The following is a 19,373-nucleotide window of genomic DNA, read 5'->3' as shown; positions in this document are numbered from 1 at the left end:
AAGGCTTGTTTTAATATTTCTTGAATAATTATCTTTAGGTAATTATTTAATAACTTCTTGCTAATGATACATGAATTTAATAATATTTACCTTCCCTCCATATAATATATGATATAAAATTACTCATTTGGTTACCTTTAACCAATAGATTTAACCTAGCCTTTAACCAATCTTTATTGAACCAATGATTTCATTCAGTCTTTATATCTGGATTCCTCACTTGATAAGAAGAAGCTAGTAGCCCACCTACTTTTCCCTCCACTCCTCTTCCTTTTCTTCCTTCTAATCTCTATTTTCTGTACTTTCACTTTTACATTGCAATGGGTGATGAAATTCACATTCTGCTTAGAGCTTTGACTACCGACTTAATAAAAAATAAAAAAACCAATAATAATGCTTACAGTATAACAACCATACCAATATTGTTCTCTGCAGAGAAAAGGAAAGTATAATTACATTTCCTTTGTTACCTGCTGCTCCAGCAGCATGGTCCCCTATGCCACTCAGCAGAGAATATTCCGATGAAATCTCTTTCCTAACTCCTACCATTTGCCTAAAATATTTGGACTTTATATTTGGACTATATCTACTTTGTTCAGTTTTTCTCAGAATTTCTAATTGCCCTATTTTTCCTTCTTGAGAGAGGAAATCTATAGCTTCTTTACCATATCTCTATTATCTTCCAGATTCTTACTCATGCTATGTATTGTTTAGATTAACATTGAAAAAACAACAACTCACAAACCTATAAGGTCCTCTCTTGAACAACATGAGCGGCACCTTAGGTTTCCCAAGACAAAATATTGTCTCAAATTCTCTCACTTTACTCAATATGTTGAATCTATTAGCAATTATAAGAATTTTTGTTATTTTATTTAGACAACAAAAAATAAGCTGCTGTTATTATTGCTTAACACTAAATATTTTATCTTACCATCTTAATTTTTCTTCTTCATTTCCTATTATAATTTCTGACATACACACAGAACCATAATGCCAGGTATAAGCAATTAGTTCTCAGTGTGGAAAACATCAAAAAGAAAAGTGTAGTGGTTATTGATGCCTGTTAGCACAAAATGCATGAAAACAAAATACACATGATCTTAGGAAGCAAAGATTACATGGTTCGTTGCCGTCTGGCCTCCTGGTTCCTGCCAAGGAAATCAGTTAAGAAAGGGAATATAATTTATATTTTAGTGAAATTGTTTCAATGCCAATCTGAAAAATAAGGTGCTAAGCACTCTGTATTGACAATCAACATTTATAAAACAGCTTCTGGGAAAGAATTTTTGGATGGGAGCAAGAAAGCTAAAATCTTTAAACTGTTAGTTGCCTTAATTACTAATTACTAATTAGTTGTTTTCTGGTCATCACCAGAACATCCCTGAAATGGTTCACTAGGCTCATCACATTTGGCTTTTAAGAAACCAAGTCCATTGCCATGGGGCTACCCCAGCTCATTCCTTCAGAAGTTCTGCACCTTGTCTTATTCCAGCTCTACTGTGTGACTTACCTTCCACTTCCCCGCCAGAGGCAGCAATTTTAGAAAGTTGTAGATATGTTGTTCCAACTACATCATTTTTGGTAAGACGGTCCCTGTGTAAAAAAACAGGTTAAGGCCTCCACCTATGAGGATGTATCTTCATTTCAACAATAATAAGATAGAGCTGGAAAAGACCCTAGACCTCAGAAATCATTGTCCAGTGGGCCTCAGCATTACTGTACTTTTAAAAAATCACTTGAACCCCCCCACTCTCATTTCCTATTCAAGCTTTTGATTCACTAAAAGTAGGGGTGAAGAACAAGTCTGCATTTATAACAAGTATATTTCCTAATTCATTCTGATGCAAATGGTCCTCCAACCATCCTTTAAGAAACACTGATCTAGTTGGACAACTCATTTCATTTATGGAAACTGAGATTTTTACAGAAGTCATGAGATTTGCATATGGCCACACTCAATACTATTATCATAAAATGAATGAACCAATTATAGGCACATTGCATAAGGAGTGTAACATAATCATATTACATAGAATAAGTGCATGTCTTATTTTAGCATGTTCATACTAATTACTATGCTGGTTTAATAACTACAATGGACTATATCTAAGGGTCCTTCATAGGGAGAAAAATTCCTTTTCAATTCAATTCAAATACTTATTGAGCACTACTGTGTGATAGATACTATTTTTCTGACTACAGTTGCTTGCCTAGAACCTAAATCTTATTATCTATATGGTAGAGACAAATTTGCCCACTATAAGTATATATAACTTTGTGTATCTCTCCATGGGTACCTTAGTCTGTGAGCCTAACTCATGAAATGCTCTCTGGCCAAGCACATAGGAGGTGTAAAAAATAAGGTTTATATTAATAACATCCTCTCTTTAATCCCTCCTCTTCTTTATACCATTTAGTGGCATACCCACTCCAAAGATTAGGACTCCATGGGAGGGAGGAAAGGCTCAGTATTTTGAGGAAAGATTATTCTACAATATAATATTATATATTATAGTATTATTATATATGATATACAGGGTCGGGCAAAAATAGGTCTGGAAAATAGCACAATAGTGTGGAAAATAACACAATAATTTATAAATAGTAATACAAGAATAAACTCTGTGTTTTGTGCACTCACAACTGTAAAGCTACTTTCACCCCACTCTGTTATATATAATATAAACACATTATATAGTATACTAGAGGCCCGGTGCATGAAATTCATGCACTTGGGGGTTGTCCCTCAGCCCAGCCTGTGCCCTCTCGCAGTCTGGGAGCCCTTGGGGGATGTCCGACTGATAGCTTAGCCCGGCATGAGCCTGGCGCCTGCCCCCTGGTGGTCAGTGCATGTCATAGCGACCGGTTGTTCTGCCTTCCGGCCAATTTGCATATTAGCCTTTTATTATGTAGGATAATAATATTAGGATGTAGAAAATTACTAATTAAACACAACTGGCATGAGAGCTTGCAGCTTTTCTGTCCATCTAGAAGGGTCTAGACTAAATTAAAGAATCCTTAGCTTTCCTTCAAGGTATTGTGCAAATATGCTACAAGGTATGTAACCTCAGTTCTGGATCCAAGAAACCCCCAGTTAAAAGGGTTTCTCTGTGCATCCTAATTTGCACTATTGCTTTGGAGGGGCAGGCAAGGTCAGGAACAAACCCTACATGTGTACTGACCACAGGCAACTCTGATTCAATCAGCAATAAGCCCACTGCAGAGCCTGTAGGCCAGAGTGGTCACCCAAGCTACACAAAGTTCAAACCCACACTCCCAAGGGCTCCGAGGGCTCCTGGAGCTCCTTCAGAATGATGGTGATGATGATGATGATATTTGCCACTCTCATGGAGCTAAAGGCTGCTAACTGAATACCCCATCTAACTAGAATATACTTAAGAATGGTCTCATTGTGGCCAATCACTGCTAGGAGGTTGGTCTAATAAAAATCCCATCAGAACCTTTCAAAGAATTTCCTGCATTCAGATAGGTAGCTCTGTCCATTTTCCTTTCTAACAATAATAGGAACAGAACGTTTTGGTGATTCTTCCCAAGAAGTGGTTTACTCCATGTCTGAGGTCCAATTTGGGCAGCCTAATGGTATTTCATTCATTATCTTGGGCATTTTTAGATCATTTCTTCCTTCTTTGTTTATGAACAATTGAACTAAGATATTCAAAATTCTTCTGCAACAACACTAATATCATTTTTAAAGAAAACATCCAGTTCCAAGAACAGTTTATTCCTTCCCTCTGGGAGAAAAGCAAATATGCTAAAATGTAAGAGTCAGGTAATCTACAGTAATGTTCCTTAATATCCAAATGTTTTATTCTTTAATTCTGAATTAGACACAAGTCCATTTTTAACTCACCAGTCATATATTGTTAGTTTTATTTTTTCACACACTGATGGAAACTGTGCAAAAGAAAACAAAAAGGTAGTTATTTCTCAATTTACTCAGTAACTACGAAAGTAAGTAGTCTTATTTTTCTGAAAGAAAAGGAAGTCAAACCTTGATCTGGAGATTAACGACTTGATTCCACTCAGGGTTTGCATTTTTCTCAATTATATTTGTGCAAACCTGTAAAATTGTCAAAGCAAAACAGTAGGTATTCAAGTTTCTAATTTCTAAAAGTTTATAATATATGCATACTAGATTATGACTCTAGCAGTTTACTTATAAGTTATATACTTAGTAACCTGGTTAAAGGTTATTTTTCTTGATAATGATTTGGTAAAATATGACATGGGTTTAAGATCTCTGCTACTTCCGTGGCTAAAAGTTTTCAATTGCCAGATTCTAACATTGTGCGTGTGCAATGAGGCAAGATTAATGTTTATTCAGCACTCATGACATACTGCCTAATAACCATATCTTCATTAGCATGTCCAAACAGGTCTTTTGATTCTGCGCACCCAACCCCTCCTCTGTCTCCCCAAAGTGGCGCCTGTCCCAGTCTTTCCATCATTGTTCACCAGGTGGCTTAGGCTTACAACAAAGTCAGCCACCTCTCTCCCCATCACACACCTCATCCAATTCATGAGTAAATCCTGACACCCTCATCTTCATTTGGACCCTGATCTGCCCCAGACACCTGCAGTTGGCTCCTACCTAGATGGTCACTTCCTCTCCTGCCTGCTCACTGTCACGTCACTCCTCTGTGTAGCCTCCTCCATAAGCTCCCAGTTACACTTAGAATAAAGTCCAGGTCTGACCTCTGGCTGTTGAAGCCCTACTGCCCCACCACCCACATCTCTCTAACCTTCTCTCTTAGTTTTTCCCTTTGCTCGCCACTCCAGCCACCTGGATGTTCTTTGGCTGCAAATGTGTCTCCTCCTTGGGGCCTTTACATCTGCTATTCCCTCTCTCTGGAAGCTTCCCCACCTCCCACCCCCCACCCGAGACCTCTGCATCATCCAGGCCTCTGCACAATGTCACTTCCTCAAAGGTGGCCACATGATATCCTAGCTAAATACCCCTTCAGCCCCACACAATCACTTCTTGTCCCCTGCTTTATCTTCTGTGTAGTGCTTGGCATTATCTGGAATTATTTAATGACTTGTTAGCTTGTTTATTGTTTTCCCTTAAGCTCCACGAGAGCAATGGCTCACTTATATATCCCAGCACATGGGACAGTATCTAATACTAAATAGACTTCCAACAATTACTTCTTGAACTGATGAACCCTTTCAACACTCCTATGAGAATCTTATTATCCTCATTAATATTTCAGGAAATTGAGACTCAGGGGTTACAATATTTGCCTTAACTGCCTGTGGAGTGGGGTAAAATCTGAATTTAAATCAGGCCTCCTCTCACTCCAGACCTCAGGGCTTTTCGGCTGCTCTCCATCGACTCCTAGGAAATAACGCCCAGTCCATGTGTCATTTGCCCAATCTGCCTTACATAAACAAATGGTTCAACTACATAGAAAATACTAGTTTTTCATGCCTACACTTGTCCATGGAGGGGTGTTATTCTACTATGGAATCCCACTCTCCAGCCTTTGACGACATTTGTAGATAAAAGCGGTGGTTACCTGTGTTTTTACACCAAGAGTCCCCCAGCTTTCCCCAGAGGACCGGGATGGGGTCTCCTGCCTGACCCTCTAAGTTTCAGCAACTCCCCGGGGCATGGGAGGTGGGAAACATGACAGGAGTGGACAGCTGGGCACTGGGGAGCTAGACTCTAGAACAGTGGTTCTCAACCTTCCTAATGCCGCGACCCTTTAATACAGCTCCTCATGTTGTGGTGACCCCCAACCATAAAATTATTTTCGTTGCTACTTCATAACTGTAATTTTGCTACTGTTATGAATCGTAATGTAAATATCTGATATGCAGCATGTATTTTCATTGTTACAAATTGAACATAATTAAAGCATAGTGATTAATCACAAAAACAATATGTAATTATATATGTGTTTTCCGATGGTTTTAGGTGACCCCTGTGAAAGGGTTGTTCGACCCCTAAAGGGGTCGCGACCCACAGGTTGAGAACCTCTGCTCTAGAACACTTACCAGGGATTATGACAGCTAGCTAGGGAGCTTGCTTAAGATTAAGATAACATTTGGACCTGGGAAATAATCCAAATAATTCAGTAGTAGCTTTCGCAATTTACATTTTTCAAAAAGACTGAGTTTTCCAATTTGAGTCCTGCATACTTTCCACTGCAAAATAAACCTGGGGAGAGTCTGGCATGTGCAGACTCAGATAACCCGCGTTCCTGCAGGGTGCCCGCTCACCGGGGGCCACTTCAGCAAAGAGTTAGCAGGAACTCACACCAAGGGAAGCAGAGGTTTATATAGTATTTATTTCTAGAGGCATCTGCATTTAGATCACACACAAACCTTTTTTCCAGCAAAGGAAACTTCTACAAAGGGATCCACTAGGTTCTTCTTGTCTGCATTGCCTCCAAAGATTTCCTTTACCGTCTGAGAGAAGGCATCGTCCACTGGAAAGTAACATGTCACACGGCAGAAATTAAATCTGATTCTCTTAAAGAATTAGAAGTCACTCAACAAAATTAAAAATGTTCTCCTATACACGAACACTGTGGCAACAAAAATTGTTCTCAAAAGTAGCACTGTGTTGCAGAAATTCCTTGTGTCTTGGTTAAGAGAGAAAATGTTTTCTCCCCCAAAGAGTTTTAAAATCAATAGGAACACCTTGAAAAATAAATTGATAAAATATTCTGTTGAGAATCAATCACTTATTGAGGAGAAAGTAGAGATAAAAAGTTCATTCAGGGAGGGTAAGAGACAACTCTCAAACTCAGGCCTGGTTTTAATTTGGAAAAGATGCTTTAGGTAAAAATGATATCGGCCTAGTCTGACTTTTCAGATAAATTCAGGGAAATTTGACATAATCATAAATAACACATTTAATCACTTATAAACAGCAGATTTCTCTATTTTAACAAACTAGATTATGTAGGTAGGAATTTTAATGTGTTTTAATTTATTTACCTCATTCAAAATATTTCTGAGGAAAATACGGTATGGGGAGTCATTACAGGGACTTTAAAAAGGGTAGGGGGTGTTCTCAGAGAAAGTAGCCAGTCCTGAAGTGATCATGGCCTGAGTAGTGGGTGCTGCCCCCGGGGACTTGAAGAGGAGTCCTTTGTCCCAGGGTCCAATAGGAAGCACATAAGCCAGGCCAGGAGGACAGGAACCTGGGCCTCAGCAATGACATTGGACTAACTGGACTAGTCTCTATGAGCATCAAGTACATCCAATCTCTTAAAACACATATCTCCTAATACAATACTGACAGACTTTTACTTATTAGCATTTAACCACCCTTTGCTTGGCCATTTTTAATAATCCAATGGCAAACACATTTATTTGTTTATAAAATTTCACATTTTCATTTGGGATGAAAGGAGTCGGAAGTGCTGACTGCTGACCTCTCTATGGTAGTCGCTAGAACAGCTGTTCTCAACCTGTGGGTCGCCACCCCTTTGGCGGTCGAACGACCCTTTCACAGGGGTCGCCTAAGACCATCCTGCAAATCAGATATTTACATTATGATTCATAACAGTAGCAACATTACAGTTATGAAGTAGCAACAAAAATAATTTTATGGTTGGGTCACAACATGAGGAACTGTATTTAAAAGGCCAGAAGGTTGAGAACCACTGCTCCAGAACAACGAGAAGATATGGAACATTAAAGAAAGGATGGAGAAGAATGGGCCAAAAGACTCAACCAAAAACATGTACCAGTGACCAAGTGGCTACCTTATGAACCAGTTCAGGTAGCTTGCAATGGGGCCAAAATGAATGAAAATAAGTCATGAAAGCCTTTAAGAAAGAAAAAAAAATGATAGGGAGCAACAACCCCTATTCGGAGTATGATTTTAACACATCTAATCATGAAAATAACAGCCGAAACCGGTTTGGCTCAGTGGATAGAGCATCGGCCTGAGGACTGAAAGGTCCCAGGTTCGATTCCGGTCAAGGGCATGTACCTGGGTTGCGGGCACATCCCCAGTGGGAGATGTGCAGGAGGCAGCTGATCGATGTTTCTCTCTCATCGATGTTTCTAACTTTCTATCTCTCTCCCTTCCTCTCTGTAAAAAATCAATAAAATATATTTAAAAAAAAATAACTGATAATCTGGAGCAGGATGAAATCATTACATACTCTGGGGGATGTCCTCTGCTCGGTAGATTTTCAGCAAGAAGGTCACCCATCGGAGGGCAATGCCAGCAGGGAGCAACAAATTACTCTCCACATCGTCACTGTCATTATCACGATCTGGTTTCTCAGGCTGTTGGGGACACACAATAACAAATTACACACACAGAAGAGCAGCACTTGGAAGAACCCAAACTGATGCTTGTAAAACCACACCAATCAGAGCCGTTTCCATTAGGATTTCCTGTTTCAGGCTTAAGAGTTCAGCCACCAATTCAACAAAACTGCTCTACAAAATTCAATGCACATGTTTCTTTAATCAAGACACCATGAGAAAATAATGTGTTCTGTAATTTTATGAACACAAAATAGTAGAGGGGCGGGAGGGAGAGAGGGAGAGAGGGAGGGAGGGAGGGAAGGAGGGAGGGAAGGAGGGAGGAGGAGAAGGAGGAGGAGGAGGAGGAGGAGGAGGAGGAGGAGGAGGAGGAGGAAAAGAAGAGAGAAAACGAACCTGAAATTCTTCTGATTTCTCTCTGCCCTCTCATTATTCCCAGGTTTGCTGCCCAATTTTCTAGATGACATTGTCCTTTTAGGTAGCAATGTCTTTTTCTGCAAGTGAGCTATGCTCTATAGATAAACTCATGCAACAAAGTCCTAAAAACACGTGTATCTATACTGAAAGAAACACCCACTCACAGACACCAGGAAGGCGTCTAAGTGAGCTAGAAGATAATTCTGCCACAAAGAAAAGAAGAGCTTTTGAAAAACAGGAGGAGTTGGAGGTTTACAGGTCTTAATTAGAAGCTGGGCTCCGCTTAAGTACTGGTGCCCCCTTGCTTAACCCTTGGTCCTATTTTGCAGAGAAAAGCATAAATGGCAGAAAATGCAGGGGCTCACAGGAGGCTCATCTCCGGTTCCCAGGACAAACATGCTGACTTTCATGTAACCTTTAGCACCCGAGCTGGCATCTTCAGGGTCATTGAGAAGAAGCCACTTTCTCATGACAGCGTGACCTAAAATAAAAAAGGAGTAAAGAACAAGGACACTTTAAATGGAAGCCGACGGGCCTGTGATTTCATCTGCTATAAGACAAACATGTCCTCTAAAGCAGCGGTTCTCAACCTGTGGGTCACGACCTCTTTGGGGGTCGAATGACCCTTTCACAGGGGTTGCCTAAGACCATCGGAAAACACATATATAATTACATATTGTTTTTGTGATTAATCATTATGCTTTAATTATGTTCAATTTTTAACAATGAAATTGGCGGTCAGTCACCACAACATGAGGAACTGTATTAAAGGGTCGTGGCCTTAGGAAGGTTGAGAACCACTGCTCTAAAGTGTCATCATAACACGCCAATTTCCCCAGATGAGTGTCTGAATTAATGTCCTCCACTCTGCACGGCCTCCATCCCCATCCTGCCCCGTGTAACCCAAACAAGGCTCTCTACACTCTATGTATGGGTTTCATCGCTTGACTTTGACAAGATGCAAATATCCTCATAAAACAGAGGAATTACCTATTTGTGAACATTAAGATAATTACCATTAGATTTTAAAAAATAAAATCCATACTATTATTCTTTCCCGCTAAGTATCCTTCCCCCTCCTCAATCAAGAAAAAAATATTTTTTATTCCTTGATCCTCCCAATTTTCTTGATTCTCAGAATTTTCCAGTTCATGGAGAGAACATTGCTTACCAGGTTCATCATAAATGAATCCAACATCAATCTGGGGAAAAATAATAAAGGAGTTTGGATTTTAAAATCAGTTTTAAAATAAAAGAAACCATCATTATTATATTTAAATAGAATGCTCCTGACTAGACTTAAATTTCTTTAGGACTCAACATTTCCATCGCACTCTCTGTGTGTGGCATATAGGAGAACCTCTGTCCATCATTTTGAATTAATGAGCTAGTCTTAGAGCAGGAAGGAACCACGGAAGTAGGGTGATCAGTGTGTCCCTATTTGCTTGGGACTTTCTGATAGCACAGAAAGTTTCACATTCTATGAAACCCCTTAGTTCCAGGCAAACCTGGACTGGTGGTTACCCCACAGAAAGTCACCTGGCCCAACTGCCTATCCAACACTCTACTCCTCCAACTAATGCTCATATTAATGGAATCATTGATTGGGCACTCCAATGTGCCAGGTGCTGTGCTAGATATTTTATGTATTCTATCCCATTTATTCCACCTTCACAATGATCCCATTTTACAGATGAAGAAACTAACGATCAGAGAAGTTGACATGTGGCTGGTTAGTGGCAGACAGGGTATGAACACAGGTCTACCTGACCCAGATCAACCTCTAGGACCTCTCATGACTGCAAGCTCCTTCCTTTGAGATGCAGCCCATTCCATGTAGAAGGCACCAAGTATGTGTCCTTAATTCTAATGTTTGTTACTTGGAAAAGCACCCTGATTCTCATTCCTGGTTTGGCTTGCCTTTATCCTCCAGATTTATAATAACTGGCTTTGTAGATGGCGCCCTGGGGCCACTGGTAAATGCAGCTTCTTGCCATAAATCACCCCTTCCCTTTGAAGCAGTGTACTGGCTCCCATCCATAGCTGGGATGCTGGGAAGGGCCTGATATGGCAGTTTCAGGGTATCTTGCTTTAGGGTGCTGCTAAGTGTTGTACTTTGGAAGTCACTACACCCAGACATGCAGCTGGTTCCTGGTCCCTGGGGCATTCATATCCTGCAGGTATTCCAGCCCTCAGCAAGGATCATGGCATCAATCCCTGACACATAACCTTAAGATGTCACCAAGATGGGCATCCTGAGATCTGGCCAGGAACCTGATTCCTCTTTATGAAAGTGCCCATCTTTGATATAAGTTGAATGAAACTGACAGTTGCCACCCACCTTAAATTCCCCCATCAGACAATCTGCCCGCAAAGAATGGGAATTATAAACCTGGAAGAAAGAAGAGTGGGGGGAAGATTAGTGGCTTTATCTGGCAGATAGTGGGCACCACCTCCCTACTCCGTGGCCCCCTTACCCGAATGCTGATGATCTCATCCATCAATTCAGAAGGGGTTATGTGGACATTGTAGAAAAATAACTGTCAAAACAAAGATAAGATTGTTTGAATGTTAGCTAGAATGAACTCAGGTGTAGTGCGTATGAAACTGTAATATCGTGGGCCCTCCCAAAAAATACAACACACAAACTCCATATTAGATTTGACCATGCGAACACATTGCAAGGCCTGAGAAAAGGCCCCAAGGCTTAAGCTTCATGAGCTTGATAGCAAACTCACCTCTGTATGTTGAAAAAGGAAAAAGAAAGGTTAAGTAACAACTATAGTGTTTATTTACCTAAATGAGATTATTCTTTTGGGACCAGATAGCTACTAGATTAATTAAGTAAAGATTTAAGGTTGTATCTTATGCTTAGGGCCTGTATGACCTGGAAAGTTGAGTTTAATTCTATCGTTTTTAGTTCTATCATTTGTGTTTAGTGACTCTAATTTTGTTCTTTTTAACAAAACACCTTCAAAGTCAACTTTGCCCATTAGATAATGTTAGCTCCTCCGTAGAGTCAATATTGACCACATTTTAACTCACTGTACCAGTTAAGTTTAAGAAAGTTGATTCTTGGGAAATAAATATTGGATACATAGAGTTGGAGAGGAGAGAAAGATTGAGCATTTACTTAAACTGAGACATTTTTCTCCTACTTTTTACTTATAAATATTTTAAGTCTACAAAGAAATAGAAAAAACAGTAAAATAAATACCATCTTTCATTTGTTTCACCAATTGTTACCATTTTGGGGACATTTCAGGTTTAGTGAAATGTCTCCTTCTTTTTAACTGAATTATTTAAAAGTTCTAGGTACCATAACACTTCACTCCTTAAAATAGATTCTCATGCATCTCCTAAGAGCAAGGACATCCTTATATACAATCACACTACTATTTTCACACCCAAGAAATATAACAGCTAACACAGTCATTCAAATTACTACAATTGTCCTGAAAAGTTTTTTAAATCTAGGACCACTCAAGGATCATGCATTGCTTTTGGTTGTTGTGTCTGTTTAGTCTCCTTTTACCTAGAACAGTACTCATGCCTGTTTTTGTTGTTTGTTTTTGTCCGTCATGACTGCTTATGCTGAAGAATACCCTACACTCTGGATTTGTGTGAATGATTCCTCACTGTTAGAGTCACTTTGACCACTGGACAAGAAACAACCCAGTGATGATTACTCCATTAGATCACATCAGGACACACATGTCAGTCTGACCCATGATTGGTGATACCATGTTTAATCACTTGGTTAAGAAGATGTACATAAACTAGTGATGTTTTAGTAAAATTCCTTTCTTGATGTATAAATTGGCTCAGTTATCTGATTCTTCCCTTTTGCCAAGAGATCTAATCTCAACAACAAAAAATCATTAAAATGGGAAAATTCTGAGATGGTGAATCTTGCTGGGCTCCTGAGAATGTAATTGAGTAAATATTTATCCTGCATTATAAACGCACTCATAGGTCTTCTGTCTTTGGCATCTAGTACCTTGTCCTCCCTGCAATCCAGGCTTGTCCTCCAACATGACCTCCCAGCCTTTCCCCAAGTCCATTTCAAGTGCCTCCTCTCAGTGAGCACCCACCCCCTCTGAAATGAACTCTGGAGCCCCTTATCTGCAGGCTGCTGTCTGCGATTCACTCTAGAAGGAAGAGAGGTGAGAAGGAAATGGGGCTTTCTCCTAAGCTGGGGGCCAACTTGAACAAAGGGCAGAAACAGGAACACCAGACAGAAGAATCCAGTTCTCTGTGAACAAAGGTAGGAAAAAAAGAACAAAAGCTGGAGCTGGGATTAGAAGCTGTAGGGCACTAAGAGGAACTGTGATAAGAAACTGTGGTAGGAAAGGCCTGGGCTCAGAAAACAGCATGAGATGCAGGCCAGAGGAATCTCAGAAATGCATCTCCTCAGCCGGCCGTGGTGGCTCAGTGGTTGAATGTCGACCTGTGACCCAGGAGGTCACGGCTTGACTCCCAGTCAGGGCACATGCTCGGGTTACGAGCTGGCCCCCAGGAGGGAGCGTGCAGGAGGCAGCCGATGAACGATTCTCTCTCATCATTGATGTCTCTACCTCTCTCTCCCTCTCCCTTCCTCTCTGAAATCAATAAAAAAATATTTTTTTAAAAAACAAAAGAAGTGCATCTCCTCAGTAGAGCAAATCTGGACTCTCAAAATTCCCCAAACCTGTAATTTCTCTTCACAGACCTACATGTGGGGTTCTGTGGCATTTGACTCAGGTATTCAGCATTTTTGAGGAAGGTATTCAGTATTTTTTGGAGGAGTGTTACAGAAGAAGCCAACAGAACCAAGCTATATTCTCAGTATAAGGAGAGAAAGAAAAAAATCCTTATTCCTCATCATTGCTTTTCTTAAACATATATTATTATGGCCAAGTAAGTTTGACACTGTTACAAAGTCAGGTCACTTAGCCACAGAGTCATCCCTCAGAGCATCCTGCTGATTAGAAAGACTAAAGGCAGAAGTAGGTGCCATCATGGGCTCCACTCAGGAGTACGAGGATCCAATAGGAAGGGCTCCATCAGGAGGTTGTTGCAAGAATCCCAGAGAGACCCCAGCAGCTCTGAGAAGCAATGATGAAGCAGGCTGTGTGATTCCAACAGCCAGCGGTTCTTACGTTTAATGCTGGAACTTGGTCTTGTCTTTACCAGGTAAGTTGTATGTGTTCCCCTCCCACATGGGACAGGGAACAGGTGGGTGGAAGGCAGGAAGGTGCATATCCACAGAACAGACTCCCTGAGCCCGTTTACCTCATCGAAAAATGGATTGTTCCCTCTCTTGATTCTTGTTCGGTGCGTCTGGCCACAAATGTGGACTTTGACCACAGGTTTTATGTTGTTGCCACATAACTGCCGGCCCTCAATCACTCGGACCCGGATCTGCAAGCACAGAAGGGGTGATGTTACGGATGTTTTCCCGGCCCATGTTGTAAGAGAACCCTCAGGCACTGCCTCCGCTCATTCACGTGGGAGGATGGCTCAACCCGCGCCGGGCAGCTTTGCAATGTACCTGTGCTAATGGATGGGGAGCAGCCACCTCTGCTCATTCCCAAGGTGGGGACAGGGGCTGGGTCGCAGAAGCCAAGAGTGGGGTTGAAATACTCCAGAGCTGGCCTGGGGAAGGGCAGGCAGGGCTGAGGCCACTGCTCAGACCCCAGCCGAGCCCTGGGATGTACAAACTCACTCCATAGCCATCTCTGCAAAGAAGGCAGTGCCCAGAGCTAGGAAAACGCAGTGCCCTTGCTTCTATTCCTATCCACAGTGGGAAGCAGGGGATGGTTTTACTTCTCATCTAGCTTGACCACACCTCCTCCCGCACGAAGAACGATGGAGAGTTCATCTTATTGGGGTGAGGAGCTGATGTCCTCTTTAACTAGCTGAGCCACTGCCGATAGAACAGGTCCTCCCCGCGTCACCGCAATCGCAGAAGCTGGACACTTGGTCTAAGACAAGGACCCGGCACTCGGGCTCTTCCTACCTGGAAGTCCTGTGGCTTGTTGGACAGCAGCCGCCGGGTGTTCCTCCCTTTCGTGAGCCTCCGGGCAAGCTGAGCTTCCGACACCGTCCTACCTGACACCTTGGGCCCCGGGTCCCTGACCGTGCCGTCCAACCCATCTTCTTCACCTCCATCTTCCTCTTCCTCTCCTAAAACACGCAAAGGGAATCCAGTCAGAGATGGCCCTCCCCTGGGAATGTCTGAACACTCCGGCTTCCTGGACAGAGAGTTTTCTGTGTTCCTGAGGCTCAGGTAAAGGAGACGCCTCTTGGTGACAATGACCGGGGCTTGTTTTGACTCCGATTCTGGAGGAAGATGTGTTCGTGGTGCATGATGGCTCTCATTTAGGCTGCCCTCAAAGTGACAGGGAGACTGCCCGAGGCCACAGGAGAAGGTGTGAGGCTCAGTCGGACCCAGCAGAAATCATCCAGCTCTGATCTCGGAGCCCAGCCTGCTGTTAAGGGGCCTTTCAGCGGTGAAGGCGGAGGGATGAGGGTATCCATGGAAAATGAGCCCTGAGAGGAGGCTCCAACCCCACCCTTCCCACTGCAGGTCTCCTCTCCCGAGATGTGCTCATGAGGTTTGTACAGTCTCCTTCCTGCTTGAGCCTCCTGATGCACGAAGGCCCTCTCCACCCGCTTGCCAAGCAGACCACGGTGGTCACCCTGCTCTCCCTTTGTCCCGGTTTGTCAGTCCCACACACGTCTGTGCCCTCACGTACACTCCCCCCCCCCCCCCCCCCAGGTTCCCTTCCATTCAGGGGAGAGAGCTGTTCCTGTTTGGTAGAGTGAACCCCCTTCCATTGCCTGAGAACCCACTTCCTTCTGATTCTTTTTAAAAAAATCTATTTTATTGATTTTTACAGAGAAGAAGGGAGAGGGATAGAGAGTTAGAAACATCCATCAGCTGCCTCCTGCACACCCTCTACTGGGTATGTGCCCGCAATCAAGGTACATGCCCTTGACTGGAATCGAACCTGGGACCTTTCAGTCCACAGGCTGACGCTCTATCCACTGAGGCAAACCAATTAGGGCCCTTCTGATTCTTTGGGGACCCTCCAGATCTCTCTCTCTCTCTCTCTCTCTCTCTCTCTTTCCCTCTCTCCTCCAGTGGTTCCTTCTCCATGGTCACCTTCCCTCTGCGTTCAAATATGCACAAATCTTTCACGCCTTAAAAAAAACACACAAAATCAGCTCCACCTACTGTGTCTCCCCTTTCTTTCATTGACAAACTCTTGAAACTCACTGACAAACTTCAGCTTTTCTTTCCTTAATAGACAAAAAGTCTGAACTCCCAGTAATCTGTGCAATATAATTCAAGAGAGACTAGGAAAAAGACCTGCATTTGAACTCCCCACCTTTGCAATACAAAATCAAGTACGAGGTTTAATTTCCACGTGGAGTTATCTCACATCATAGTATGAATTAGCTCAATCAGCTTGCTGTGTACATGGCTCTTAAATCTCGGGCTCTGGAGTCATGCTGTCTGGGTTCAAATCCTAATTCTGAGACATGAGCATGAGTCAGTTTCTTTCTATTTCCGAATTTGTAAAAAGGGGAAAATCACAGTACTTACCACAGGGTATTGTAAAGATAAATGTACTTTATATGTAAAGCCTCAACACAGTGCCTGGCACAGAGAAGCACCCAATAAATTAAAAAGTAAGTGTTGTTGATAAATCAGTCTGGGTTGGAGCGCAGAACGCTAGAAACTCCTGGAGAGCAGCAATGGGTGGGGTGGGATTTGAAGCAGTCAGTGGCAGCATGGGGGCTGGGAGCACAGAGGAAGGAAGGAGCAACCATGAGGAAGTAAAAGGCCTCCCCCATGTACTGCTTTAGACTTTAGCCCAGCATGAACCCTCCTCCTCAACACCCTTCCATTCTGCTGAGTCCTTCCAACCTGGCTTCTGCTCTGCAAAGGTCAACCAGGACCTCTTCCTGCTACTTTAGGAACCTTTCTGAGTCCTCATGCTTGATCTCCACGGCACTGGACACTGGGACCCACACATACGTCTTTGAATCCTGCAGCTCTCCTCCTGGTGCTCCAACTAAATCTTTTCAGGCACTTCCGCGGGCCTCCCTTCCTGTCTCCTACTCACCAAGTGTGACTTCCCACTCTGTTCCTCAGCCAGCCCTCTGCTCCTTTGACCTGACACTCCGGATCCACACTTGATGGTTCTTCAAGGAGCCCCAGACCCACAGAAAGTTAGACTTGAGGGGACCTTAGAGAGCCTGCCTCTCACCCACTTTACAGATGAGGTCAATAATGCTGGGTTACTAGGAGCTGAGCTGAAACCAGGACCAAGTCTTTGCCCTATCTCACTGGTGCAAGAGTAGATTAAAACCAGGCTGCAGTTGAAAGAGATGCTGCCCTCCTAATCCTTCATCATTGCTGTCAGGGTCAAGAAACCCCATAGAAGTCAAGGGTAGGGAACAGCTACCTTTGACCTTTGCAACATAACCAGGGCCTCACCTTCCCTATTCTTGAGGAGGCTTCAACAGAAGGGCTTTCCCACTATCCATCTGCGGCACCCATCTGCGGCACCTGGCTCTTAGAATGTCCTTTCTCCTATTCTCCAGCAGGTGAGCTCCTCAACTTCTCAACATTTCAAGTTCCAGAGGAAATGTACTGTCTTGGGACAAGCCCTCCTTGCCTCTCCCACAGGGAATGAGTCACCCCTTCACATGCCTTCCACACATTGTTCCACCCAGTCCTCCCACAGAGACTTGTGTCTATTGTTAACCCGTAGGCCTCCCCACGTCCAGCCACTCTCAGAGCAGAAGGCTTGACTTTTCTTCTTTCTATCTGCCCCCTGCCTGACATAAATCCTAGTATACAGCACAGGCTCAATGAATGTGGAATGAGTCATAAACAGACTGCAGGTAATGACGAGCCAATTTCTTCTGGAAACACATTCTGCTATCCAGACTTTAGGCTGGACCTGAGGGAACCAGCCTAAGTCATGGCGACCGCCAGCATCTCTGTATCGAAGCGGAAAGATATTTGAGCAGGAAATCACCCCTTAATGTGGCAGGAAGCTGCACAGGTTAAACAATGCTACCCTAAGTGTTCCACAAAGAATGAGGGGGGCCCCTAAGGCATTGCCCAACGCACCCTTCTGCACAAGCCGCTTCATTATCTGAATGTGAGTGGCTGTGCTGGCATGCCCTGTTCATGAGACCCAGGCACGGATCTGAACCACAGCCACGTGGATCTACAAACAATGACTCTTTCATGATCACAGCGGCAACTGAGCCGGGAGCCCCTGACTGAATAGGAAGTTGCTGGTGGTATTTGCTTCCTAGAGCTGTTGTAACAAAGTACCACAAACCAGTTGGCTTAAACAATAGAAATTTACTCTCTGACAGTCTTAAACCCTAGAAGTCCAAAATCAAGGTGTTGGCAGGGCCATGCTCTCTTGGAAGCCTCTAGGGAAAGATCTTTCCTTGATGCTACTAGCTGGTGGCTCCCGGATCCTTGGTTGCATCACTCCAGTCTCTCTCTATTGTCACACGGCCTTCTCCCCTGTGTATCCCTGTGTCCTCACCGTTTCTCATAGGACACCAGTCACTGAATTTAGGGCCCTCCCTAATCCAGTATGACCTCATCTTAACTATAAAGATGCTATCTCTAAATAAGATCACACTCTCAGGTTCTGGGTGGACAGGAATTTGGGGACACTATTCAACTCACCACAGAGGACATCTCTTGTGTCTTTCTCTTTGCTCCATCTATTACTCTAGTCCACAGGTCTGCAATCAGAAAAGAATTTCCACATCCTCCCAACTCCATATCTACCATCTTCCCTGCATCTGTTGTCTGCCTTCCCTCCCGCTACAATCCCTCATCTGTCTATGCGTCCTGACCTGAGGCCAACCCTTCTGCATAGGCATGGATCCTATCTCCTCTTGCTACTCAAGGATTCTCCTTCTGCAATTTCTGCCTCCGTGCCTGCTCATTAAGTTCCCCCCTGTACTGCAGCATTCCCATCAAGCTATAAACATGCTGTACAGTGAAGGAAACCATCACCATCAACAAAACGAAAAGACAACGTACTGAATGGGAGAAGACATTCACCATTGATACATCCAATAAGGGCTGAATATCCAAAATACATAAGCAACTCATACAAATTAACACCCCCCCCCCAAAAAAACCCCACAAACATTAAAAAATGGGCGGAGGACCCAAAGAGACATTTCTCCAAAGAAGACATACATGCCCAATAGACATGTGAAAAGACGCTCAGCATTACTAATCATCAGGGAAATGCAAATTAAAACTACAATTTGATATCACCTCATACCTCTCAGAATGGCTATTGTTAATAAATCAACAAAGCTGCAATAAAAAAAAATTAATAATATAAACATGTGGAAATATAGCCCACAATTAAAAAACAACAACAACTTTCCTGGGCCCCACAGAGCCTCTATAGTTACTGCTCGTCCTTACTGTTCCTCTCCAGCTGCAACACGCCCTTCACAGTTCCTGTGTCTGAGTGCCATCCTGTCTTCCCAACAATTACCATGTCACGCAGTCAAATCCTCCTGAGCTTTGACTACAGCCAGCACTGATCTGCCTTCTTTCTGAATGTCAGTAACCCCCTCTGTGACCCACACTTGCTCACAAGTGATATTTGAATGAACACTTAGGAATGGCTCTCCATCACAACTCC

At 43.0% G+C, this 19,373-nt stretch overlaps 1 protein-coding gene across 1 annotated transcript in view; it reads right to left on the bottom strand.

The window, feature by feature from the left end:
- The window catches only part of MYOF (myoferlin), a 142,702-nt gene that overhangs the window by 73,574 nt on the left and 49,755 nt on the right, over nucleotides 1–19,373 (bottom strand). Inside the window, 11 exon segments of the mRNA XM_070432690.1 lie at nucleotides 1,514–1,596; nucleotides 3,875–3,918; nucleotides 4,016–4,084; nucleotides 6,355–6,458; nucleotides 8,151–8,277; nucleotides 9,042–9,157; nucleotides 9,848–9,878; nucleotides 11,018–11,068; nucleotides 11,154–11,216; nucleotides 13,951–14,079; nucleotides 14,678–14,844. Of these exon segments, the coding sequence (XP_070288791.1) occupies nucleotides 1,514–1,596; nucleotides 3,875–3,918; nucleotides 4,016–4,084; nucleotides 6,355–6,458; nucleotides 8,151–8,277; nucleotides 9,042–9,157; nucleotides 9,848–9,878; nucleotides 11,018–11,068; nucleotides 11,154–11,216; nucleotides 13,951–14,079; nucleotides 14,678–14,844 (984 nt within the window).

Source organism: Myotis yumanensis, unplaced genomic scaffold (genome assembly GCF_028538775.1).
Source record: "Myotis yumanensis isolate MYYU_CA2020_CCGP unplaced genomic scaffold, mMyoYum1.0.hap1 SCAF_13, whole genome shotgun sequence".
In the NCBI taxonomy this organism is placed as follows: domain Eukaryota; kingdom Metazoa; phylum Chordata; class Mammalia; order Chiroptera; family Vespertilionidae; genus Myotis; species Myotis yumanensis.
The sequence above is the reverse complement of the archived record's forward strand: the minus strand, read 5'-3'. Positions and strand labels throughout refer to the sequence as shown.